This window comes from Aotus nancymaae, unplaced genomic scaffold, assembly GCF_030222135.1.
Source record: "Aotus nancymaae isolate 86718 unplaced genomic scaffold, 86718_ANA_hifiasm-v0.15.2.pri h1tg000015l_0, whole genome shotgun sequence".
NCBI lineage: Eukaryota > Metazoa > Chordata > Mammalia > Primates > Aotidae > Aotus > Aotus nancymaae.
Window position 1 is genome coordinate 9868858 of NW_026988426.1, and position 27491 is coordinate 9896348.

The 27491-nt window shown below is 43.9% G+C and overlaps 1 protein-coding gene across 10 annotated transcripts in view; it reads right to left on the reverse strand.

Moving 5' to 3' along the window:
* PWWP2A (PWWP domain containing 2A) overlaps positions 1 to 26941 on the reverse strand; it is a 66673-nt gene extending 39732 nt beyond the window's left edge. For 3 of the 10 annotated variants that reach the window (XR_001108773.3, XM_012461056.3, XM_012461058.3), the window contains exon 1: positions 26281 to 26941. Coding sequence is in view for 4 of the 10 variants with exons in the window: in XM_012461056.3 (XP_012316479.1) it covers positions 26281 to 26864 (584 nt within the window). In the remaining 6 variants the exon portion in view is untranslated. Of the gene's footprint in view, positions 1 to 15622; positions 15703 to 24185; positions 24941 to 24998; positions 25096 to 26280 lie in introns of those variants that run through there. The other 7 variants (XM_012461057.2, XM_012461055.2, XM_021672206.2 and 4 more) reach the window with 6 other exon arrangements.
* Positions 26942 to 27491: the final 550 nt, after the last annotated feature.

A 27491-nucleotide genomic window follows, 5' to 3' on the forward strand; every position in this document is an offset into this window, starting at 1 on the left:
GCAGAGATCACGCCACCACACTCCAGCCTGGGCAACAGAGCGAGACTCCGTCTCAAAAAGAAGGAAAAAAAAACCCTGATTTCTCAAGTACAGTCTGTGAAAAAATACATCACAACTCCATGGAGTGTTTGCAGTGGAAATTCCTAAGCCCTGCCCAAAGTGTAAATCATAAAACTTTCCTACAGAGGAACTGGGATCTGATATTTTAGCAAGTACTTTTGCTTTAGCTTACTTATGTCTCATGTGAATGCTTACCAAGATTTTAATGAACAAGTGTTTAGTTGAAAGGCTGACTGGTATCCCTTGCTTTAAATTTTCCAAAAGAACTTTCTACAAATACTCCCAAGAGTTCAGTTAATAAGAAGCCCCTACCCTTCCTTTGTGCAGCATAAAGATGTGTTAACATATTAGTGACTCATTCTAACCACTACCCAAAGATTCTCAAGTAAAACTATTCAGGTATTACGGCTTAATTAAAAATGTTGCAACTTTCTGCAAATCTGTAATTCTTTGAAAATAAAACTTTCTGTGAATCTGTAATTCTATTCAAAATTCTTTTATTTCTTTTACATTTAATAGAGATGCAGTCTCCCTACATTACTCCTGAGCTCAAGCAATGGGTCCGCCTTCCACAGTGGTGGGATTAGAGGTGTTAGTCACCACAGTAGGCCTCAAAATTCTTTTAAAATGACTATCTCCTTAATAATTTAGGAGTAATAGGTGCCATTTTTTTTTGGTGAGGGGGACAGTCTCACTCTGTCACCCAGGCTAGAGCATAGTGGCCTGATCTCAGCTCACTGCAACCTCCACCTCCTGGGTTCAAGATTTGCAGGCCTTGGCCTCCCAAGTGGGTGTGTGCCACCAAGCCCAGCTAATTTTTGTATTTTTGTGGTGGAGATGGAGTTTCTCCATGTTAGCCAGGCTGGTCTCGAACATTTGGCCTCAACTGATACACCCTCCTTGGCCTCCCAAAGTACTAGGATTACAGCCCTGAGCCACTGCACCCGGTGACACAAAGTAACTATTAAACCCTAGTGTTCTTCCCTCTTAAAATTTCTTCCCACTGCCAAAATTTTAAGACGGAAGAACACTAGGGTTTAATAGTTACTTTGTGTTGCCAGGTGCAGTGGCTCACGGCTGTAATCCCAACAGTTTGGGAGGTCGGGAGTTCAAGACCAGCCTAACCAACACAGAGAAACCCCGTCTCTATTAAAAATACAAAATTAGGCCAGGCGCGGTGGCTCACGCCTGTAATCCCAGCACTTTGGGAGGCCGAGGCGGGTGGATCACAAGGTCAAGAGATCGAGACCATCCTGGTCAACATGGTGAAACCCCATCTCTACTAAAAATACAAAAAATTAGCTGGGCATGGTGGCGCATGCCTGTAATCCCAGCTACTCAGGAGGCTGAAGCAGGAGAATTGCCCGAACCCAGGAGGCGGAGGTTGCGGTGAGCCGAGATCGCGCCATCGCACTCCAGCCTGGGTAACAAGAGCGAAACTCCAGTCTCCCAAAAAAAAAAAAAAAAAAATACAAAATTAGCTAGGTGTGGTGGCACACACCTATAATCCCAGCTTTCTGGGAGGCCGAGGCAGGAGAATGGTTTGATCCCAGAAGGCGGAGGTTAAGGTGAGCCAAGATCGCGCCATTGTACCCCAGCCTGGGAACAAGAGTAAAACTCCGTCACAAAAAAAAAATACTTTGTGTCAAGACATGAGGTTCCTTTTCACTATGAAAAAGAATCAGTAGGCACATCTGTAATCCCAATACTTTGGGAGACTGAGGCGGGTGGATCACCTGAGGTTGGGAGTTTGAGACCAGCCTGACCAACATGGAGAAACCCTGTCTCTACTAAAAATACAAAATTAGCCAAGCATGGTAGTGCATGCCTTAAATCCTAGCTACTCGGGAGGCTGAGGCAGGAGAATCACTTGAATTCAGGAGGTGGAGGTTGCAGTAAGCCAAGATCGAGCCATTGCCCTCCAGCCTGGGCAACAAGAGTGAAACTCCATCTCAAAAAAAAAAAAAAAATACCCAGGCCAGGCATAGTGACTCAGGCCTATAATCCCAGCACTTTGGGAGGCGAAGCGGGAGGACTACTTGAGTCCAGGAGTTTGAGACCAGCCTGGCCAACATCCTGAGACACTGTCTCTACAAAAAATTAAAAAAAAAAAAAAAAAATGTGGCCAGCCATGGTAGCTCACACCTATAATCCCAGCACTGTGGGAGGCTGAGGCAGGCAGATCACCTGAGGTCAAGAGTTCAAAACTAGATCAGCTAACATAGCAAAACCCCATCTCTACTAAAAATACAAAAATTAGCCAGGCATGGTGGCACACACCTATAGTCCCAGCTACTTGGGAGGCTGAGGCAGGAGAATCGCTTGAGTCCGGGAGATGGAGGCTGCAGTAAGTCAAAATATCACACCACTGCACTACAGCCTGGGCAACAGAGTGAGACTTCCTCTCAAAAATTAATTAATCAATTAAAAAATAAAAATAAATAAATAAAAATTAGCTAGGCATGATGGTGGATGCCTGTAGTCACAGCTACTTGGGAGACTGAGGTGGGAGGATTGCTTGAGCAGTGACTGTACCACTGCACTCCAGCCTGGGTGACAGAGACCCTGTCTCAAAAAAACAAAACAAAAACAGGCCAGGAGCAGGAGTGGTGGCTGATGCCTATAATCCCTGCACTTTGAGAGGCCAAGACAGGAGGATAACTTCAGGCCAGGAGTTCAAGACCAGCCTCGTCAACATAGCTAGATGGTGTCTCTACAGAAAAAGGAAAAAGAAAACACTAATACCCAGATTCACTTTATTTTAAGCCAATGTTTTTAGAAACGACCTTGCCTTACAAACAGCAGCAGATTAAATCACAGAAGAGGTAAAACTGAAGCAAGCTTATTTTCTATTTCATCGCTTTGTGAGATTGGTTACGAGGTCAAAGTTTAACTGAGAAAAAAATGAAATAGCTAAGTGCAATAGAAAATTTTACCACGATAAATTAAAAATGGAATTATCATCATACAATCCAGCAATCCCACTTCTCGGTACATATCCAAAAGAACTGAAAGTAGGATCTCAAAGAGATATTAGCCAAAAGGTAGAAGGTGGAAGCAACCCAAGTGTCCACCGACACATGAAATGACAAACAAACTGTGAGCCAGACAGACAGAGACATATATAGGAAAAAAAAAAATTGGCCAGGTCTGGCTCACACCTGTAATCCCATCACTTTGGGAGGCAGAGGCAGGCGGATCACCTGAGGTCAGGACTTCCAGACCAGACCCGCTAACATAGCAAAACCCCATCTCTACTAAAAATACAAAATTAGCCAGGCATGGTGGCGCATACCTATAGTCCCAGCTACTTGGGAGGCTAAGGCAGGAGAACAGCTTGAGCCTGGTTAATATTTTCAAGCCTTAAAAAGGCTGAAATATAGGCCCGGCATGGTGGCTCATACCTGTAATCCCAGCATTCTGGGAGGCTGAAGCAGGCAGACTGCTTGAGGCCAGGAGTTCAAGACCAGCCTGGCCAACATGGTGAAACCCTGTCTCTAACTAAAAATAGAAAAATTAGCAGGGCACAGAATTGTACACCTGTAATCCCAGCTACTTGGGAAACTGAGGCACAAAAATCATGTGAACCCAGGAAGCGGAGATTGCAATGAAAAGACATCGTGCCACTATACTCCAGCCTTGGTGACAGAGTAAGACTGTGTCGAAAAAAAAAAAAAAAAAAAAAAAGGAAATCATGACACATGCTACAACATGAATGAGCCCTGAGCACATTAAGTAAAATAAAGCCTATCATAAAAAGATATCGTATGAATCCACTTACAAGAAAGGTATCTAAAGTAGTCAAATTCACAGAAGCAGAAAGCAGAATGGTTGATAGCAGGTAGAGGAGAAATGGGAAGCTGTTGTCTAGTAACTATTGAATTTTAGTTTTGCCAGATAAAAAATTTCTGGAGATCTGTTTCACAACAATGTGAATGTACTTAACACTATTTTGAACTGTATGCTTAATGGTTAAAATATATTTTGTTATTTTTTTTATAATTTCAAAAAACTCTTACAAATGTAATATCTAAGGCAGGCATGCCCACAAAGCCAAGTTCGAGGCCAGTCTGGGCAACACAGAAAGAACCAACTATTAATAAACAAAATGCAGCTGGGCCCGGTGGCTCATGCCTACAATCCCAACAATTTGAGAGGCCGAGGTGGGTGGATCACCTGAAGTCAGGAGTTCAAGACCAGCCTGGCCAACATGGTGAAACTCCATCTCTACTAAAAATATAAAAAATTACCCAGGCGTGGTTGCAGACGCGTGTAATCCTAGCTACTCGGGAGGCCAAGGCAGGAGAATCACTTGAACTTAGGAGCGGGAGGTGGCAGTGAGCTGAGACTGTGCCATTGCACTCCGGCCTGGGCAACAAGGTGAGACTCCACCTCAAAAATAAATAAATAAATAAAAGCAGCCAGGAACGATGGCTCAAGCCTGTAATACTAGCTACTCAAGAGGCTGATCACCTAAGGCCAGGAGTTCAAGACCAACTAACAGTGAGACTCGATCTCATAATTAAATAAAAAATGAAAATATGAAAAAAATAATAAATGTATATCTAGCTAAATATAGAGGGGAATGTTTTACAAGAAGCAGTACATTGATAGTTAAAGAATTACTAGCGTTGCCAGACATGGTGGCTCACAGCTGTAATCCCAGCACTTTGGGAGGCCAGGGCGGGCAGATCACAAGGTTGGGAGTTCGAGACCAGGCTGACCAACACAGTGAAACCCTGTCACTACTAAAAATACAAAAATTGGGCCGGGCGCGGTGGCTCACGCCTGTAATCCCAGCACTTTGGGAGGCCAAGGCGGGTGGATCACGAGGTCAAGAGATCGAGACCATCCTGGTCAACGTGGTGAAACCCTGTCTCTACTAAAAATACAAAAAATTAGCTGGACACGGTGGTGCGTGCCTGTAATCCCAGCTACTCAGGAGGCTGAGGCAGGAAAATTGCCTGAACCCAGGAGGCGGAGGTTGCGGTGAGCAGAGATCGCGCCATTGCACTCCAGCCTGGGTAACAAGAGCTAAACTCCGTCTCAAAAAAAAAAAAAAAAAAATTACCCAGGCGCGGTGGCACACGCCTGTAATCCCAACTACTTGGAGGCTGAGGCAGGAGAATCGCTTAAACCAGGAAGGCAGAAGTTGCAGTGAGCTGAGATTGTGCCATTGCACTACAGCCTGGGTGACAGAGCAAGACTCTATCTCAAAAAGAAAGAAAAAAAGAAAAGAAATTATTAGTGCAAGGGAAATAGTAATTACATAGCAGGGAAACAGTAATTACATAACAGAGAAACAGGAGAACACCCTAACCTCAGGGAGAATCAAAGTACACATTGCCAATGAGGGCACATGGCTATCATGGGCCTGCAGAGGCAGTGTTCCGAGATCACAACATTGCCTGCATAACCTAAACCTCTCAGGAGTAAATATCAAGCAAATCCAAATTGAGGAACAGTCCTTATTATATAATTGCTACATAATTATATTGCAAGTAAATACATAATCATTTACTGGAGGAGAAAAACACTTTGAAGGAAATTTTTATTGGAAAAATTGAAGAAATAACAAAACATGAGATACAAAGTAAAGTACTCTATTAATGTTTCTTTAATTTGAAAACTATATTGTGGCTATAGTTTTCCTTTGATCTTAGAAAAGAAATGCTCAAGCATTAAGTAAAGTAGAATGATGTCTTCAACTCAGTCAGGAAAAAAAAGTTACACAGAGAATGATAAATTAAATGTAGCAAAATGTTAAAAACGAGTGACTTGACAAAAGAGTTTACAAGAATTCTCTATGTTTTAAATTATCTAAAAATAAGAAGCTAAAAAATAGTATTTTTTAAAAGCAAGAATTCAGTTTACTTCAGTTCCACCAATACTTCTAAGCAAAGAAAGCACACGAAAAAGAAAATTTGTACCACTTAAGTATAAATGCCAGCAAATTCACCTCAATTATCACTAAGTATCAATCTATATGAAACATGGTGAGACCCTTATCTCTTAAAAATAAATGAATTTTTTAAAAAACAAGTATGCTAACTGGTCTCATAGTATAAAACAGTCTCAGCCCTAGGACACAGCTTCAGTAGGTGAGACCAGAACGTACCAGACAATGCTAAATGAGGTTACAGTCTTCAGAAGGAAAGAAATCACTATGGATTAGTGATCAGGAAATGGGCTTTGCAGGGAATGGGACCTTGAAGGGCTCAAGCAGATTAAGTGAAGAGCAAAACAAGAAGTGGTAAATGGTGAAGACTAGTTATCCATTCTGAATATTATTAAGGATTCAGAGGCTTAAATAAGCAATAAAATAAAGGGATCCATCTGGCAGAAAAAGAGGAGGGCATGTTAGTGAGAGTGCCTGAGTGGAAAGGGTTGCCAGTCTAAGAGTGTGATAGATGGAGAATAATCAGTCTCTTAATAAGGAGGCTGGCCGGGAGCAGTAGCTCATGCCTGTAATCTCAGCACTTTGGGAGGCCGAGGTGGGTGGATCATTTGAGACCAGGTGTTCAAGACCAAACTGGCCAACGTGGTAAAACCCTGTCTCTACTAAAAATACAAAAACGGCTGGCACAGTGGCTCATGCCTATAATCCCAGCTACTCAGGAGGCTGAGGCAGGAGAATCACTTGAACCCAGGAGGTGAAGACTGCAGTGAGCCGAGATAGCACCACTGCACTCTAGCCTGGGTGACAAGAGTGATACTTCATCTCAGAAAAATAAAACAAATAAAAATGTAAAAATACAAAAAACCTAGCCGGGCCTGCTGGTGTATGTCTGTAATCCCAGCTACCGGCTACCTGGGAGGCTGAGGCAGGGGAACCACTTGAACTCAGGAGGTGGAGACTACAGTGACCTGAGATCCACCACTGCACTCCAGCCTAAGCAACAGGGTGAGACTCTGTCTCTTAAATAAAAGAATTTTTAAAGAAAAAAAAAGAAAAGAAAAAGAGGCTGGCTAAGCACAACAGCAATGGCTCATGCCTATAATCCCAGCACTATAGAAAGCTGAGGCAGGAGGATCACTTGAGGCCAAGAATTTGAGATCAGCCTAGGCAACATAGGGAGACCCTGTCTCTACAAAAAATTAGCCGAGTGTAGTGACGCACGCCTGTTGCCCCAGCTACTTGGGAGGCTGAGGTGAAAGGATCGGTTGAGCCCAGAAGGTTAAGCCTGAAGTGAGCGGTGATAGCACCACTGCATTCCAGCCTGGATGGCAAAGCAAGACCTTGCCTCAAAAAAAAAAAAAAAAAAAAAGGAGATAGTGAAGTCTTCTGACTGTCTAGTGATGTGATTAAATGTGTCTAAATCACTTTGTTAAAAATGTGGCCAGGCACCGTGGCTCATGCCTGTAATCCTAGCACTTTGGGAGGCTGAGGCAGGCAGATCACCTGAGGTCTGAAGTTCAAGACCAGCCTGGCCAATATGGCTAAATTGCATCTCTACTAAAAATACAAAAAAAATTAGCTGGGCATGATGGTGGGCACTTGTAATCCCAGCTACTCAGGAGGCTGATGCAGGAGAATCACTTGAACCCAGGAGGCAGAGGTTGCAGTGAGCCAAGATCATGCCACTGTACTCCAGCCTGGGCGACAGAAAGAGACTCCGTCTCAAAAACAAAAACCAAAAAAATTTAAGCACAGCTATCCTAGTCTGATCTCATCATTTTAAAATTACAAAAAGAGCATAAAAATAATTCCCTTTCCCTTACATTCTCAAAAGTGAGCCCTTTTCAATAATGTTTAGAAAGCATACCGGGTAGCCAGGTGCTGTGGCTCATGCCTGTAATCCAGGCACTTCTGGAGGCCAAACCAGGAGTATTGTTTGAGCCTAGGTGTTCGAGACTTTGTTGTTACTAAAAATAAAACAATGAGCCAGATGTGGAGGCACAGGCCTGTAGTCCCTGCTATTCAGAAGGCTAAGACAGGAGGATCACTTGTGACCAGGAGTTCACGGCTGCAGTTAGCTGTGATCACGCCACTGCATGCCAGCCTGGGCAACAGAGACCCTGTCTCTAAGAAAAAAAAACAAAACAAAACAGAAGAACAGGCCAGGTGCAGTAGCTCACAGCTATAATCCCAGGACTCTGGGATGCTGAGGCGGGCAGATCATGAGGTCAGGAGATCAATCAAGACCACCCTGGCTAACACAGTGAAACCCCTAATACAAAAATTAACAGGATGCTGTGGCACGTGCCTATAATCCTAGCTACTCAGGAGGCTGAAGCACAAGAATTGCTTGAACCCAGGAGGCCGAGGTTGCAGTGAACCTTAGATCGCACCACTACACTCCAGCCTGGTAACAGAGTGAGACTCTATCTCAAAAAAAAAAAAGCGGGGGGTGGCGAGAATACTTCATAGATATTATCTGAAACTTCTACAGATCCTTTCAAAGCATTTTAAAGATGCTCCTATTATACTGTAGGCCATAATACAACAGGATGTAGGTTCAGTGGATATTCAAAATCAAACCCATATTAAGTGACTTCAAAAGCTACTGTTGGGTCAGGAGCAGTGGCTCATATCTGTAATCCCAGCACTTTGGCAGGCCAAGGCAGGAGGATCACTTGAGGTCAGGAGTTTGAGACCAGCCTGGCCAACATGTTGAAACTCCCTCCATCTCAACTGAAAATTCAAAAAAATTAGCCAGGCGTGGTATTGCACACCTGCAGTTCCAGCTACTCGGGAGGCTTGGGCAGGAGAACTGCTTGACCCCAAAAGGGAGAGAGGTTGCAGTGGGCCGAGACTGGACCACTGTACTCCAACCTGGGCAACCAGGTGAGACTCTGTCTCAAAAAAAAAAGAAAGAAAAAGTTACTGTCACATTCATCCTATTATAGTTCTGCCACTTAGCACCTACTTCATAAAAGTAATAATAGTTTGGCTGGGCACAGTGGCTCATGCCTGTAATCCCAACACTTTGGGACACCAAGATGGGCAAATTACGTGAGGTCAGGAATTCTAGACTAGCCTGACCAACATGGAGAAACCCCATCTCTATCAAAAATGCAAAATTAGCTGGGCATGGTGACACATGCTTGTAATCCTAGCTACTCGGGAGGCTGAGGTAGGAGAATCACTTGAACCCAGGAGGCGGAGGTTGCTGTGAGCCAAGATGGAGCCATTGCACTCCAACCTGGCAACGAGCAAAACCCCATCTCAAAAAAAAAAAAAAAAGCAATAATAGTTAATACTTATACAGCACTTACTATATTCCAGGCACTATTCTAAATGTGTAATTACATCAATTGATTTAATCACACAGCAAACCTATTAGTAAAGTACTATTACTGTCCCTATTTTATAGTTGAGAAAACTAAAGCACAGAAAAGGAAAGTGACCTTCCCAAGGAAAGTGACCCAGTGGCTCTCCCAGTAGAGGCAGGATATGTATACAGGTAGCAGCCCAAAGTCAGGTTCTTAACCAGTGTTTCCCCTCATTTCATTAGTTACTTAACCTCTCTTCTCCACCAAGAGAGTGGAGGAGCTAAGAGGCCCACATGCTCTTTTTTGAATCCTGAAGCAGTAGACAGGCTTCAGAATTCACATTTTTTTCTGGTTTTCAGAAGATAATAAGCATGCCATTATCAAGCATATTAATATTTCAGCAGTTAAATAAAATGCAAGCATACTCACACTGAATGGGATGGATAAACAGATAAAACAGCCTTACATCATTGCAGGTCAGATTAGGTTTTGTCACCAAAAACCTAACAAAAGAAGTCCAGTTTTCAGAGCCTTTTGTATTTTTGAATTGTAGTTAACAAACTTGATAGAATTTTCAGCAACATTAAATAAGAATACATATACATGAGAACTTATAGGGTCTAGTACACAGTAGGTAAGCAAAATATATGGTAGCTATTATATTAAAATTAAAATGTATTTGATTTTATTTTCTAAATATCACTGGATAATTTAACTAAAAGCTCCAAGTATCACAAGGGCAGTCTGCAGAGTACCCAAATAGATGGGGAGTGGGAGAGAAGATGACTTTAGCAACATTAAAAACAGTATCTTATAAAATCAACTGGTGGGAAGGGAGGCTGAAAAAATAAAGATCTTTCTGACCATAAAATTCTCAGGCCAGGTGTAGTGGCTCACGCCTGTAATCCAAGCACTTTGGAGGCCAAGGCGGGCGGATCACCTGAGGTCGGGAGTTCAAGACCAGCCTGACCAACATGGTGAAACACCGTCTTTAAAAAATAAAATAAAAAAAAATAATAAAAAAATTTAAAAAATTCTCAATCGTGGCCATGCAAAGTGGCTCATGTCTGTAATCACAGCACTTTGGGAGGCGCAGGCAGGCAGATCACTTGAGGCCAAGAGTTCAAGACCAGTCTGGCCAACATGGTGAAACCCCATCTCTACTAAAATTACAAAAAAAATCTGCCAGGTGCAGTGATGCACACCTATAATCCCAGCTACTTGGGAAGCTGACACACAAGAATCACTTGAACTTGCGAAGCAGAGGTTGCAGTGAGCCAAGATCTTGCTACTGTGCTCCAAGCTGGGCCAACAAAGCAAGACTCTGTCTCAATAAAAGAAAAAAAAGGCCAGGCGCGGTGGCTCACGCCTGTAATCCCAGCACTTTGGGAGGCCAAGGCGGGCGAATCACGAGGTCAAGAGATCGAGACCATCCTGGCCAACATGGTGAAACCCTGTCTCTACTAAAAATACAAAAAAATTAGCTGGGCGTGGTGGCGCGCGCCTGTAGTCCCAGCTTTTCGGGAGGCTGAGGCAGGAGAATTGCTTGAATCCGGGAGACGGAGGTTGCAGTGAGCCGAGGTCGCGCCACTGCACTCCAGCCTGACATCTGGTGACGGACTGAGACTGTCTAAAAAAAAAAGAAAAAAAAGAAAAAAAAAAAAAGAAAAAAAATTAATCTTTAAAAAAAAGTATATTCAGTCTTCTTTTATAAATCACAGACAGCTCTGGATAGGGAAAGGTTTAAACTCTAATAATTTACATTTTAAATTCCCAACCATGTGCCTTCAAACAATCCTCTAAAAAAAACTTACTGGATAATTAAGTTTGGAAATGAAAATTGAAACAACTATAGATATAGAAAACACTTATGCTTGTTTTTTCAAAAGAAAAAATAATATCTGTACAGTATTAAAATTATTTAACTCCCTAGATGGAAATTCCTTTTTAAATAACTATCCAAGAAAATTATAAGTCACAAAGTGGGCAAAATATTTTTAAGATCAGACAAACCTTGATTTCATTTTTTTATTAATACATCATTTACAGCAACATAATTGACATTTTACAAATAAATTAAATGCCAGCATAAAAGAATATTTTTTATGAGAGACCAAGGTTGGGGGATCACCTGAGGTCAGGAGTTCAAGACCAGCCTGGCCAACGTGGTGAAACCTCATCTCCATTAAAAATACAAAGAAACTAGCCAGGCATGGTGGCGCACATCTGTGGTTCCAGCTGCTTGGTAGGCTGAGGCAGGAGAATTGCTTAAACCCGGGAGGCAGAGGTTATAGCGAGCCAAGATTGCGCCACTGTACTCTAGACTGGGTGACAGAATGAAACTCCATCTCAAAAAAAAAAAAACCTCAAATAAAGGTTACCTAACAACTTATTTTATTTTAGTCTTTAAATACATTTCAAATTCAGTCATCCAGCACTTACTAAACACTGATCTGTGCCTAACAGGCTTCAAAGCTGACATCTGTATTTCCTCTAATGAACAAGTCGGTTTCACTACTGCCAGGTCCAGGCCAATCAAGACAAAACAGCATGTTATCTAATTTAAGACCTAGGACCATATAGAAGAAATATGATTTCCAAAAGTGTCCAAAGTTCACTATATTGAACTGAAGAGCAATTAATGTTTATAGCAAATAGCTGTTGCCTGGGTGAATGAGGAACAGAGAACTCTTATTTCTAACTGCCAGGCTAACTACCCACCAAAACCATAAACTAAGTGGTATGGCAAAATATAGTTAAGTACATTTTAATTAGAACAAGGTCGTTTTCAAATCTTGGAGAATTGCATTCAAAAATCTTGGAGAAGGGCCGGGCGCGGTGGCTCACGCCCGTAATCCCAGCACTTTGGGAGGCCGAGGCAGGTGGATCACGAGGTCAAGAGATCGAGACCAAAAAAAAAAAAAGAGATCGAGACCATCCTGGTCAACATGGTGAAACCCTGTCTCTACTAAAAATACGAAAAATTAGCTGGGCACGGCGGCACGTGCCTGTAATCCCAGCTATTCAGGAGGCTAAAGCAGGAGAATTGCCTGAACCCAGGAGGCAGAGGTTGCGGTGAGCCGAGATCGCGCCATTGCACTCCAGCCTGGGTAACAAGAGCAAAAAACTCCATCTCAAAAAAAACAAAAAAATATCTTGGAGAATATCATTCAAAAGCTCATCTTAAATATATCTGCTATTATCTACCATTTACAATTTTAGGCAATTTGTTTAAGTAACCTCTGAGCCTTGGTGTCTATCTATGAAATAGGGATTGCCGGGTGCGGTGGCCCACGCCTGTAATCCCAGCACTTTGGGAGGATCACAGGGTCAGGCATTCGAAACCAGCCTAACCAATATGATGAAACCCCATCTCTACTAAAAATATAAAAATTAGCCGGGCATGGTGGCATGCACCTGTAGTCCCAGCTACTCAGGAAACTGAGGCAGAAGAATCACTTGGCTCCAGCCTCCGTCTCAAAAAAAAAGAAAAAAGAAAAAGAAATGGGGATTAATAGAATTTATTTCAACAGATTTTCCAGAGTAAAATGAAACAATGTAAAAGTATTTGGCACATGACTTAGCATAGAAATTGGAAATACATAGTAGTTACTATAAAATACATAAAGTAAAACTTGGCAACCTTCTTAGATGGTAGAAATATTCAGGAAAAAAAAAATTTTTTAATTTAAAACCTCACACATTAAAAAAAAGAAAGATGCAAAAAAGTGAAATTAAGTATTATAGGGATACAGGTTTTAAAAGGCTAAAATCCACTACTGTATGTAAGGCAACTACATAAAATTGGTTCAAGGGTAAAGAAATGAAAATTATGGACTACTTATAGATTCAGGAAATCATTTACAAGACTAATTACCATCTCTACAATAAGGATTTAGATCAGCCACCCAAGTTGCCCATCCCCACATATAATACGTTGCTTAGAGGGCCGGGTGCAGTAGCTGATGCCTGTAATCACAGGATTTTGAGGGGCTGAAGCAGGTGGATCACCTGAGGTCGAGACTTCAAGACCAGCCTAACCAACATGGAGAAACCTGTCTCTAATAAGAAATACAAAATTAGCCAGGCGTGGTGGCTCATGCCTGTTCCAGCTACTTGGAAGGCTGAGGCAGGAGAATCGCTTGAATCCAGGAGGCAGAGACTGCAGTGAGCCGATATTGCGCCATTGCAGCTCAGCCTGGGCAGTAAGAGCGAAACTGTCTCACACACACACACAAAATACATTGCTTAGTTTCTAATTATGTCTCATTGTTAATTAACAAGTAACTGTTTTCTGAGACAGAGTCTCACTCTTTCACCCAGGCTGCAGTACAGTGAGGAGATCTCACCTCACTGCAACCTCCATCTCCCAGGCTCAAGTGATTCTCATGTCTCAGCCTCTCAAGTAGCTAGGATTACAGGTGCACACCACAACGTAATGGCTAATTTTTTTTTTGTATTTTTAGTTGAGACGGGGTTTCGCCATGTTGGCCAGGCTGGTCTCGAACTCCTGGTCTCAAATGATCCTCCCTCCTCGGCCTCCCAAAGTGCTAGGTTACAGGCATGAGCCACTGTGACCAGCCTTAACCAGTAACCTTTAAAAGAGGCTTAACAAATTTATCATTCTATTACTTTGGCAAACTACCCCCTAAAAATAAGTTATCTCCAAATACGGTCCAAGAATCTTCTGTGTCAGAATCACTTTAATATGCAAAATGATGGAATGAAGCTCAGAAATCTATGCACGTTTGTTTTGAGGACTACTGCCCAAAAATGTATAGACATTCTATATTAAATTACCTAGAATGTAACTTTTATTAAATCTACCTAGAATGTAACTTAATTTCCAATTATTTTGTTGCAAAACCTGCCACTACAGCAAGCTTCTATTCTCCTGGTAATGTGTGTCTGAATTTACTTAACAATTTAGGGAAAACAGGGCAAATAAATACCAATAAACAATGATGTACTTTATAGACAAAAATAACTACTAACACAACTTTCATTTTTTATCAACATAAAATTAACTCAGCCATTACAGTGAAGATTATCCATAATATATAAACTCTTTAGTAGTCCCCATAGAAAACCTGATCTTAGGAAGATTAGACCTTGTTTCAAGAAGAGCTGTACTTTAAAATAGTACACAGTAAAGTACAGTCTTATTTTTATTTATTTTTGTTTTTTGAGACAGAGTTTTGCTCTTGTTGCCCAGGCTGGAGTGCAATGGTGCGATCTCAGCTCACCACAACCTCCGCTTCCCAGGTTCAAGTGATTCTCCTGCCTCAGCCTCCCGAGTAGCTGGGATTATAGGCATGCACTACCACACCTGGCTAATTTTTGTATTTTAGTACAAACAGGGTTTCACCATGTTGGCCAGGCTGGTCTTGAACTCCTGACCTCAAGTTATCCACCCACCTCGGCCTCTCAAAGTGCCACTGCCACTGCGCTCAGCCCATACCAGTCTTAGTTACAGTAAGAGGTTGAAAATCTCATCAGAAACCTCAAGTCCAGGTCGGGCACAGTGGCTCATGCCTGTAATCCCAGCACTTTGGGAGGCCGAGGCAGGCAGATCACCTGAGGTAAGGAGTTCGAGACCAGCCTGGCCAACATGGTAAAACCCTATCTCTACTAAAAATATAAAAATTAGCCAGGCTTGGTGGCAGGCACCTGTAATCCCGGCTACTAAGAAGTCTGAGGCACAAGAATTGTTTCAACCTGGAAGTCAGAGGTTGCATGGAGCCAAGACCGCACCATTGCACTTCAGCCTGGGCACAAAAGTTAGACTCCATTTCAAAAAAAAAAGAAAGAAAAAAAAAGAAATCTCAAGTCCAATAAAACATGCCTGGTATAGTTTGTTTATAACACATCTAATTAGTGTATAAAATCTGCTTTTAAGTTTTATTTTAATTCTACAATTTGTTACAGGATTCTTTATTTTTTCTTTTATTTTTATTTTTCTAGAGTAGCTTCTCCGTAGACAGAGCAGGGCTACCCCCTCAGCATAGTTGCCCAGAGGATTCTTTAGACTCAGAATGAAACCAGGTTTAATGCCCAGTAATAATCACTTCTGAAAAACATCATATTAATGCAACATGCAATGGAAGAACTCACTCTCAACACATACTGCACAGTAGTGGGTGTCCTAAAGTTGTGTGGGTCAGAGAGTGATTGGCACCTGCCTCTTCTATGTTTCACTGTGTAAAGCCTTTATTGACATCTTGGCATATAAGCAGAATAATCACCAAAAAATATTACTTTTAATGTACCACAACACAATCATTCAAGCATACTACTTGAGGGCCTAAGTTCTCAACCTGGACACTGTAGTATAAGCTACTGATACCACTACTCACTGCTTCACCAGAATGGCTGTATATTTTTCCCACCAAAAGTAGGGCTATTGCACCATACGTTTCATGGTTTCTGTAAAGAAAAGAAATCATTGTCTTGGTTTATATTTCCTCAAAAAACAAGCCAATTTTCTACAAACTACTTTTAAGAACTTATTGAAAACTGAAGTTTCCTAAGGAAATCATTAATTATTTTTAATGCAACAGGACCCCCATATATACACACAAAGTTGGTATTTGTAAAAACATCAATTCTGAAAAAGCTAGTTACATCCTTTAATAAACATGTACCACAGAATTAAAATGCACAAGCATTTTTTTAAGAGATGAGGTCTCACTATGTTGCCAAGGCTGATTCAAACTCCAGGGTTCAAGAGATCCTTCTGCCTCAACCTCCCAAACTACTGGGATTACAGGCAAGAGCCACCATGCCCAGCCACACAGTTTTTATTTATTTATTGTTTTCTTGAGACAGAGTCTCACTCTGTTACCCAGGCTGGAGTGCAGTGGCGCGATCTTCACTCACTGCAACCTCTGCCTGCCAGGTTCAAGCAATTCTCATGTCTCAGCCTCCTGAGTAGCTGGGATTACAGGTGCACACCACCACGCCTGGCTAATTTTTGTATTTTTTTGTAGATGGCATCTTGCCACATTGGCCATGCTGGTCTCAAACTCCTGACCTTAAGTGATCCACCCATTCAGCCTCCCTAAGTGCTAGGATTATAGCATGAGCCACTGCACCCAGCCAAACAAGCATTTTCAAGCACATTTACTTCATGATTCCTTATTTCATGTGATGCCCGCCCCCTCACAAAAAAAAAAAATGATTCAGAAAGACCTTTCAGGATTTTCACTTTTTTTTTCCCCTGCCATTCAAAAGCTTCTGCAAGGAGGTTTTTAAGGATTTCCCAGTGGCTTAATAATTATGAGGAATGAAGAACTACCTTTTCAGAAGCCTGGGCTGAAGGCTTTTGCTCTTTGCAAATTGTCTTGAGAGGTTCAATTTTCTTACGTCTGCAATTACTAAACTTGGGGTTGTGTTTAAGGGATAGACCTAAAAGTTTGCCAGCAGGTAGGATATCCATAATCATTTCTACTGACCCAAAACAAGGAGAGGCTTTTAAGAGAGGCCCTGATAAGGCTGTGGTTCTTGCCCTTTCAGTTTGCTCCTGAGGGAAAAGAAGTATTTTATTTTATTTTTTTGAGACGGGAGTTTCGCTCTTGTTACCCAGCCTGAAGTGCAATGGCGCAATCTCGGCTCACCGCAACCTCCGCCTCCTGGGTTCAGGCAATTCTCCTGCCTCAGCCTCCTGAGTAGCTGGGATTACAGGCACGCGCCACCATGCCCAGCTGATTTTTTGTATTTTTAGTAGAGACGGGGTTTCACCATGTTGACCAGGATGGTCTCGATCTCTTGACCTCGTGATCCACCCGCCTCGGCCTCCCAAAGTGCTGGGATTACAGGCGTGAGCCACCGCGCCCGGCCTAAAAGAAGTATTTTAAAACAAGGAAATGCATGAGGATGAAACTGGAAAAAAATATATACAGAATGCAAAAAATTCTACAAAGTCCATGGGTTAAGAGTAAATTGCAAGTGAATAAAAGTAACAGCAGAACTACAGATAAAAAGGACAAGACAATCAACCAATTGCAATGCATGAGCTTTATGTGGATCCTAATTTGAAAACTGAACAGTCTTCAGCTTTTTTTTTTTTTGGGAGGGGGCGGAGTCTTACTCTGTCACCCAGGCTAGAGTGCAGTGGCACAATCTCAGCTCACTGCAGCCTCCACCTCCCGGGTTCCAGAGATTCTCTTGCCTCAGCCTCCCGAGTAGCTGGGATTGCAGGCGCATGCCACCAGGCCTGGCTAATTTTTGCGTTGTTAGTAGAGATGGGGTTTCCCCATGTTGGCCAGGCTGGTCTCAAACTCCTGCCCTCAACTGATCCACCTGCCTCAGCCTCCTAAGGTGCTAGGATTATAGGCGTGAGGCACCACGACTGGCCAAAGATCTGACGTTTTAACAGTGACTGAATATTTGATGATATAAAAGAATTACTGCTATTATTTCAAGTAATAATGATAGTAAGATTGTCATTTTTAAAGTGCTTATCTTGGGCCAGGCGCAGTGGCTGAACACATCTGTAATCCCAGCACTTTGGGAGGCCAAGGCAGGTGGATCACCTGAGGTCAGGAGTTCCAGACCAGCCTGGTCAACATGGTGAAACCCCAGATCTACGAAAAATACAAAAAATTAGCCAGGCATGGTAGTGTGCACCCGTAGTCCCAGCTACTCAGGAGGCTGAGGCAGGAGAATCACTTGAACCCGGGAGGTAGAGGTTACAGTGAGCCAAGATTGTGCCACTGCACTCCAGCCTGGGCGAGAGGCAGACAGCATCTCAAAAACAAAAAGAAAAAAAAAGTTCAACAAGGCTGGCTGTGGTAGCTCATGCCTGTAATCTCAGCACTTTGGGAGGCCGAGGAGGGAGGATCATCTGAGGTTGGGAGTTTGAGACCAGCCTGACCAACATTGTGAAACCCCATCTCTACTAAAAATATAAAATTACCCGGGTGTGATAGTGTATGCCTGTAATCCCAGCTACTGGAGAGGCTGAGGCAGGAGAATTGCTTGAATTTTGGAGGTAGGGGTTGTGGTGAGCTAAGATCATGCCATTGCACTCCAGCCTGGGCAACAAGAGCAAAACTCTGTCTTAAAAAAAAAATGTTCAACAAAAAGGCCGGGTGCGGTGGCACATGCCTGTAATCCTATTACTTTGGGAATCCAAGGTGGGCAGATCATCTGAGGTCAGGAATTTTGGGACCAGCCTGGCCAACATGGTGAAACCCATTTCTACTAAAAATACAAAAATTATCCAGGCTTGGTGTTACAAGCCTGTAGTCCCAGCTACTCGGCAACCTGAGCAAGTCTCAAAAAAAAAAAAAAAAAGTTCAACAAAAATATGACACAACCAATAATTTATTATTTTGTCTAAAAGTAATCATTTAAGCTGACTGCAGTGGCTCATGCCTGTAATACTAGCACTTTGGGAAGCTGAGGTGGGAGATTACTAGTGGCTTGAGGCCAGGAGGTTGCAACCAGCCTGGGAAACGTAGCGAGACCCAGTTTCTACAAATTTTTTTTTAACTCATCAAGCACAGCGGCATGAGCCTCTAGTCCCAGGTACATGGGAGGCTGAGGTGAGAGGATTGCTTGGGCCCAGGAGTTCAAGGCTGTAGTGAGCTATGATCATACCACTGCACTCCAGCCTCTGTGATAAAGTGAGACCCTGTCTCTAAACAAATAAATAAAATAATTGAAACAGTTTAGAATCCTGAAGGAATGCTTATTACATGTCAAAATTACAAAAGCTAAGATTAAGGACAAAAAGGGAACACGAAAACCCAAAGGGAATTTGTAGGTTAATTGATTATTCTCATGTTAGTATTCAGACTATTTTCATTAGACATTGCTAATGAGCTCAGAAGCAAGCAGGTAATTTAAACTAAGAGAGCTGGGTATAAAACAACAGTGGCCGGGTGCTATGGCTCATATCTGTAATTCCAACACTTTGAAAGGCCGAGGCGGGTGAGCCTGGGCAACATGGCGAAACCCTATCTCCACCAAAAAGATGCAAATTAGCCAGGCATGGTGGCATGCACCTGTAGTTGCAGCTACTTGGGAGGCTGATGTGGGAGGATTGCTTGAGCCCAGGAGGTTGAGGCTGCAGTGAACTATAAGCATGCCACTGCATTCTGGCTTCGGTGACAGAGCAAGACTCTCTCTCAAAAAAAAAAAAAAAAAAAAAAAAAACACAGTGGAGGAGCACAGAGTAAACTAGAGAATGCATGCTTCATTTAAAGGCATCCAGTGTTTTATTAGACGGAGTCTCACTCTGTCGCCTGGGCTGGAGTACAGTGGCACGGTCTCAGCTCACTGCAGCCTCTACCTCCCAGGTTCAAGCAATTCTTCTGCCTCAACCTCCTCCTGAGTAGCTGAGATTATAGGCACACGCCACCACGTCCGAATAATTTTTTGTATTTTTACTAGAGACAGGGTTTCACCATGTTGGCCAGGCTGGTCTTGAACTCCTGACCTTAGGTGATCCACCCACCTCAGCCTCCCAAATTGCTGGGATTACAGGCATGAGCAGGCATCCAGGCATACAATGATAAAACAAAGTCTGATTTTCACCAGATACTAAAACTATCCTTAAAGATATCCTCAAAAATCACTTTATCATTTATGGGCCAAAGCAAACTACCCAGAAGAAAGGAGGATGTAACAAACCAGTACAGTATAGGGAAAACCAGGCCACCTGGTCATTCTGTTCATTTTACATATAAACTGAGGCATAAAGTTTGTTTGCTTGTGTCTAAGTGAACTGCCCAAAGCTAAATGAATTAGCCTAAGAACTAGGAACTAGAGCTTAGTGAGGCACAATGATTTGCCCAAAGTCACAGTGCTAATAGTAGAGGCCAGTACCAATACTAGAAATTAAAGCCCAAGCACCCTAACACTCTGTCTAGGTCAACAATTTACTATTTAGCACCACTTTGTTTTCTTTCTTGGGTTATATGTGTCCAGCTCCATTTTTTTCACAGAATGATTCTCCTCAAAAATGTGTTCTTCAACCAAATAAATCTGAAAATAATGCAAAAAATAATAACACAACAGGGAGGGGAAGAATTTCAGATGGTTACAAAAGCAGACTCTTAGTCATCCACACACATACATTAAATCCTGTGTTCTAGACTCAAACATCTTTTCCACATAGTAGATAGCTCTTCCAATTTTACAAAGACATTTCTGTACCATGCATAACATCAGCATAAAATGTGGAAGAAATTTATAAAAGCAATAACTAGCCCTTTTGAAGACTGAAGAAAAGCACAAATACATTTACACATTTAGTGTCCCAAATGTTAATTCTTTTAACTATCTCACTAGAGAGGCAAGAACCAAAACTTCAGAGCTTACTATGTATTCCCCAGTATTTAGCTAAGGCACTAGCTGAGTCTCCAGAGCCAGGTTTCATGGCTTGTACCCAACTAATGAATCTGCTTGGCTCCAACACCCATATCCTTTATATTATCCCCACACAGGCAATGAAATCAAGAGAAGCACTAACTTCCAGAAATATGCAATTCTTTACTTTCTACTTAAAATAAAACTTAGCAGCCCAACTAGCTTTCTAATATTCAAGTAGAAAAAGCAGAGGTTGCTGGCACAGTGCCTCACGCCTGTTATCCTAGCACTTTGGGAGGCCGAGGCAGGCAGATCATGATGAGGTCAGGAGTTCGAGACCAGCCTGGCCAACATGGTGAAGTGGTGGTGGGTGCCTGTAATCCCAGCTACTCGGGAGGCCGAGGCCCAAGAATCACTTGAACCCGGGAGGCGGAGGTTGTAGTGAGCTGAGATCATGCCACTGTACTCCAGCCTGGGTGACAGAGAGAGACTCCATCTCAAAAAAAAAATAAAAGAAAATAAGAAAAAAAGAAAAAGCAGAGATTTTAGAATGGGATCAACCTACATTTGAATCCTTGCTTTGCCATTTACAAGCTAACTGGCCAAACTAAATGAACCTCCATTTCCTCCTGTGTAAATGAAAAAAAACACTATTAAGGTTATAAAAAAACTAAAGCATGAGGTACAACGTCTGGCATATAATGGGCACTCGGTAGAAAGCTTGTTATTTTTACCTAGAGGTTGAATTCAATGGCCAATTCAAATAAGATTTTTTTTTTTTTTTGAGACAAAGTTTCGCTCTTGTTACCCAGGCTGGAGTGCAATGGCCTCGGCTCACTGCAACCTCCACCTCCTGGGTTCAGGCAATTCTCCTGCCTCAGCCTCCTGAGTAGCTGGGATTACAGGCATGTGCCACCATGCCCAGCTAATTTTTTTGTATTTTTAGTAGAGACGGGGTTTCACCATGTTGACCAGGATGGTCTCAATCTCTAGACCTCGTGATCCACCCGCCTCGGCCTCCCAAAGTGCTGGGATTACAGGCATGAGCCACCGCGCCTGGCCCAAATAAGATATTTTAAAGCAACTGATGAATATAGCCTTAGTAGAGTCCATATAAAGTATCTTGGCTGGGTGCAGTGGCTCACGCCAGTAATCTCAACACCTTGGGAGTGTATAAGTGGGAGGATCACTTGAGGCCAAGAATTCAGACCTGGTGCACGGGCTCACACCTCTAATCCCAGCATTTAGGGAGGCCGAGGCAGGCGGATCACTTGAGGTCAGGAGTCCGAGATGAGCCTGGCCAACATGGCAAAACTCTGATTCTACTAGAATCACTTGAACCCCGGAGGCAGAGGTTGCAGTGAGCCAAGATCATGCCATTGCACTCCAACCTGGACAACAGAGTAAGATTCCATCTCAAAAAAAGAAAAAGAAAAAAAAAAATTTCAACCAGCCTGAGCAACATGTTGAGACCCCCATCTTCACAAAATATTAAAAAATTAGCCAGGTATGGCCGGGCAAAATGGTCAGGCCTATAATCCCAGCACTTTGGGAGGCCAAGGCAGGCAGATCAAGGGGTCGAGGCGGGCAGATCAGGAGGTCAGGAGATTGGGACCAGCCTGATCAATATGGTGAAACCCCATCTCTAATAAAAAATACAAAAAATTAGCAGGGCGTGTGGCGAGGCCTGTAGTCCCAGCTACTCAGGAGGCTGAGGCAAGAGAATTGCTTGAACCCAGGAGGTAGAGGGTGCAGTGAGACGAGATTGTACCGCTGTACTCCAGCCTGGCTGACAGTGATACTCCATCTCAAAAAAAAAAAAAAATTAGCCAGGCGTGGTGGTATGGATTTGTAGTCCCAACTATTTGGGAGCCTGAGGTGGAAGAACAAAGTGAGCTATGATTCCAGCACTGCACTCCAGCCTGTGTAACACAGCGAGATCCTGTCTCTTAAAAACAAAAACAAAATAACCACTATCTCCTGCATCCATCAGTAAACCCCAAAATTGCACATGAAAGTATGCAATCAGCCGGCTGCGGTGGCTCACACCTGTAACTCCAGCACTCTGGGAGGCTGAGGCAGGCGGATCACCTGAGGTCAGGAGTTCAAAACCAGCCCAACCAAGCTGGAGAAACCCAATCTCTACTAAAAATACAAAACCAAAATTAGCCGGGCATGGTGGCACATGCCTGTAATCCCAGCTACTCGGGAGCCTGAGACAGGAGAATCGCTTGAACCCAGGAGGCGGAGGTTGCAGTGAGCCGAGATCATGCCACTGCCCTCCAGCCTGGGCAACAAGAGCAAAACTCCATCTCAATTAAAAAAAAAAAAAAAAGTATGCAGTCAACATTAGTGCAAATTACAAAATATACTGACAGATCCATTTTTCCAGACTAAACTGTAAAAAAAGGATATACAACTAGCAATCATTAGTCCAATAATAATTCCTTGAATTGCTAAATTTTAGACTCATTACGTTCGGTTTCCTTAACATTTACACCATTTTTTTTAAGACAGTGTCTTGCTCTGTCACCCAGGCTGGACTGTAGTGGCATGATCTCAGCTCACTGTAACCTCCACCTCCAAGGCTCAAGAGATCCTCCCACCTCAGCCTCCCAAGTAGCTGAGACCACAGGCACAAGCCACCATGGTGGCTTTTTTTATGTAAATATTATGTATATATATACATAAAAAAAGCCACCATGGTGGCTTGTGCCTGTGGTCTCAGCTACTTGGGAGGCTGAGGTGGGAGGATCTTTATATATAAAGCCACCTAAGTTTTTATATATATATATATTTTTTAATTATTTTTTAGGCAAGCTTTTAGTTTTATATATATATATTTCTTTTTTTTTTTTTGTAGATGCGGGGTTTCACCATGTTGCCTAGGCTCCTCTGGAACTCCTGGGCTCAAGTGATCTGCCTGCCTCAGCCTCCCAAAGCACTGGGATTACAGGCATGAGCTGCTGCGCCCAGCTACCATTTCCGCAATTGATATCTCTCACATAATAAGCTTCTAGAGGGCAGGGGCTATATCTCATACATGTTATACTCAGAATATTAAAAGAAAAACTTAAAAGTCTGATATGATTCCCTAATGGCTTAATAAAAAACATTTTAATAATAGGATCTATCTCAGGACTTTGGAAGGTGGGCAGATCACAAGGTCAGGAGTTCAAGACCAGCCTGGCCTAAGTGGTGAAACCCCGTCTACTAAAAATACAAAAATTAGCCAGGCATGGTGGTGGGTACCTGTAATCCCAGCAACTCAGGAGGCTTAGGCAAAATTGCTTCAACCTGGGAGGCGGACATTGCAGTGAGCTGAGATCACACCACACTCCAGCCTGGGCAACAGAGCAAGACTCCGTCTCGGAAAAAAAAAATAAATAAATAATAGGATCCTTTCACTCAGAATATTCAAATGAAAAAGGTTCATATTAGGAATAGCTCCTCCAGCAAAAGAAATTGCTTCTTATAAGCACTGTTAGCAAGAGACCAAAACTCAATTGCAATTCTCTACAAAAGAAAATTTTTAAAAAATAAAGCACTAACACAATAAGCACTTATCCATTCCATTTCCAAAAACAACTTACCTTCTGTGCCTTCCTTTTGCAGATTTGAAATCCAGATTCTCACACAATCACTGGCCATCTCTTCTGTTTGATTCAATAGCATACACACTGAGTGTCTCTCACTATTAAATACATCAATAGAAAGCACACTCACCTTATTCTGCTTTCTAATTATGAAAACATAAGTGGAGGCCAGGTGCGGTGGCTCACACCTGTAATTTCAGCACTTTGAGAGGCCGAGGCAGGAGGATCGCTTGAGCCCAGGAGTCTGAGACCAGCCTGGGCAACACAGTGAGACCCTGTCTCTATTCAATAAGTAAACAAACAAACAAATATAAACAGAAGTGCAAATGCCCTCATCCAAAATTTTTATTATTTTTTGAGATGGTGTCTCGCTCTGTCACTAGGCTGGAGTGCAGTGGTGCAATCTCCGCTCACTGCAACCTCCACCTCCTGGGTTCAAGCAATTCTCCTGCCTCAGTCTCCCAAGTAGCTGGGACTAAAGGTGCGCACCACCACATCCAGCTGATTTTTGTATTTTTAGTAGAGACACAGTTTCCCCATGTTGGCCAGGATGGTCTCAATCTTCTGACCTCATGATCTACCTGCCTCAGCCTCCCAAAGTGCTGGGATTACAGGCGTGAGCCACCACGCCCAGCCAATATTATTTTTTAAAAGATATTTGAGATTAAATAATATAGAATAACTGCTCTCATCTTTCCCCCTAAAAACACCATACTTCAATGTGAAATTTTAAATGGCTTTTTTCCCCAAATGGGAAAGGATTCCTGTGCCTTCATGGGAGAGTAAGCAGTTTAAGAGTAAAAAACATACTAATAAGCCATTGCAAACAGGTGAGATACCATCAGAGTGTGTGCTGTTGCAGGAAACAGAATGGAAAGCCGTGAATGGGAGTCTCTGCACTTCATATCTGCAAAAGAAGAGAATAAAAAGGTTAACTTGGCCGGGCGCGGTGGCTCACACTGTAATCTCAGCAGTTTGGGAGGCAGAGGCGGGCAGATCACGAGGTCAGGAGTTCGAGACCAGCCTGACCAATATGGCGAAACCCCATCCCTACTAAAAACGCAAAAATTCGCTGGGCGTGGTGGTGGGCACCTGTAATCCCAGCTATTCAGGAGGCTGAGGCAGGAAAAATCACTTGAACCTGAGAGGCGGAGGGTGCAGCGAGTTTAGATCGGCCACTGCACTCCAGCCTGGGCGACAGAGTAAGTCTCCGACTCAAAAAAAAAAAAAAAAGGTTAATTTAACTCCAGACTTAGATTCTCTTCCTGTTTAAAACAGTGCCCCAAAATATTTTAAATCAAAAAATGAACATGTGCTGGTTAAGCCAAGTTTGTAGATGAACTCAACCTTCTTGTCCTTAATACATAAACCGTATCCCCAGTGTTAAAAGTTATTTGAACATTTTTATGCTACATCACCTTGACATTAGAGGATTTAAAAAAAAAAAATCTCCAATCTTTAAACTTTCCTTACAACTACCATTAAAATTAGCAAAATATGTTTCTCTATTGAACAGTTAACCTAACGGGAATGACTTCTAAGAATTACAGTTAAAAGGTTCGTTTTAACAAATGCTCTTCCCTCTGTAAGGAGTGACAGGTAACCTTTTGTGAACCCAAATGTACACACCCCTTTCTCCAACCCTGCTACAGTTAAACGTTAATTTTAGGACAAACAGACCAATGCCTCCTCGCAAGCAATGCCCACTCGCCCAGCATCCCGTTCTCTGCAAAAATCCATCTGCATTTTGCATTAACCCACTGGCCCCAGTGAGGGTGAGTCCAGACCAAGTCGCAGAACAACACCGGGCGTGAGGGGTGAGACCTGCGAGCCCATCTGCACTCGCACCCTCCCACCTGGTGGCACACCTGCCCCGCAGGCGCCCACCTGGGGCCGGGACCGCCCCCTCCCGGCCCCGCGCGCCTGCCCCACTCGGAGCGCGTTCCACGCGCCGCGCAGGACCAGAGGGCGGTGCAAGCCGCGGGGCCCGGGGCAGTGGGGAAGCGAGGGCTCGGGGAAAGGGGGCCTCCCGGGGCTCCCTCCCTCCCTGGGGACCCAGCGAACCGCAGCGTGCTGGGGGCGGACGCGGTACCTTTTGGACAGATCCATTAGGACCCCGGAGAAGAGCTTCTCCCCGAGGCGGAACGACACGACGAGCGCGTCCTCAATGATGTGGTCCAGCGTGACCCGCACCTCCGAGCCCGGGATCAGTTGCGACACCGTGGAGTCCCCGCCCGCCGGCGGCACGAGCGCCGGAGCTGCGGGCTGAGGCAGCGGCGGCTCCTCGCGCTCCTCAGGAGCCGGGAGCTGCTCCTGCGGCGGTGCAGAAGAAGGTGGAAGTTCGGGCCCTCCCTGAGGCGCGGCTACCGCCGACTCCGCCACCCGAACGGACAGTTTCTCCTCAGCTTCCAGCTCCGGCCCCGCCGCCTCCGGGCTGCGGGCGAGCTCCCCCGGTGGCGGCGGTGGCGGCGGGAGCGGTGGCTCGTCGGCCTGAGGAGCGGACTGCTGCCCGTCGGCCTCGCCATCCGGCACAGACGCTTCAGTGGCCGTGACCGGGAGGGGATCAGTGCCGGCCTCACTGCCCGGGATGGGCTCCATCTCCGGCTCGGCCTCGCCGGCGCCCCCCTCCCCGGGGGACGCTGCAGTCGCTGCCGCCTCTGCAGCCACGGCCGCCATTTTCTTCCTGGCTTCTCCCTCCTCCAACTCCGGCTGCAGCAGCGGCGGCGGCGGCGGCGGCGGCGGCAGCGCTGCTTGGTTCCCTGGGCCTTCCCCTCCCTCCCGCGAACACTTTCGTCCCGCCCTTTCCCTGATGCTCGTTTTTGGCACCTCGCCATTGGTTCCATCCTACAGCCCTCCCGCACTTGTGACATTTCATTGGCCACAGGCGGACGTCTATCATCTACTCAGTCCATCCTTCCCATGCAGAGTAGGAACTTCTCATTGGCCAGATGTGTTGTCAAGTGTGGAATCTGAGTGGAGGAATAGGGGGGGAATCAAAGGGGGCGGGGGAAGTCACAAAAGAGGAGCCATATACTCATCGCCTCTTGCTATTGGCTGGAGGAGGAAATAAAGTTTTATGGTTGGCCTACGCTCCTGCCCATTATCAGTCAGGTCTTCGGAGGTGGGAGAAAGAAGGGAATCAAGTAGCGTGCCACTTCTTTCAAAGGCGGCGGAGGGGAGGAGTAACAAGGGGATGCGGGAAGGGAAACCGCTTCCCAAGAATCTCTGCGCAGAGATCCTTAGAATAAATGTTATTTCTAGGCGCGGACTTCTTGCGGCCGCGTGTGGGTACGACAGGCTTCT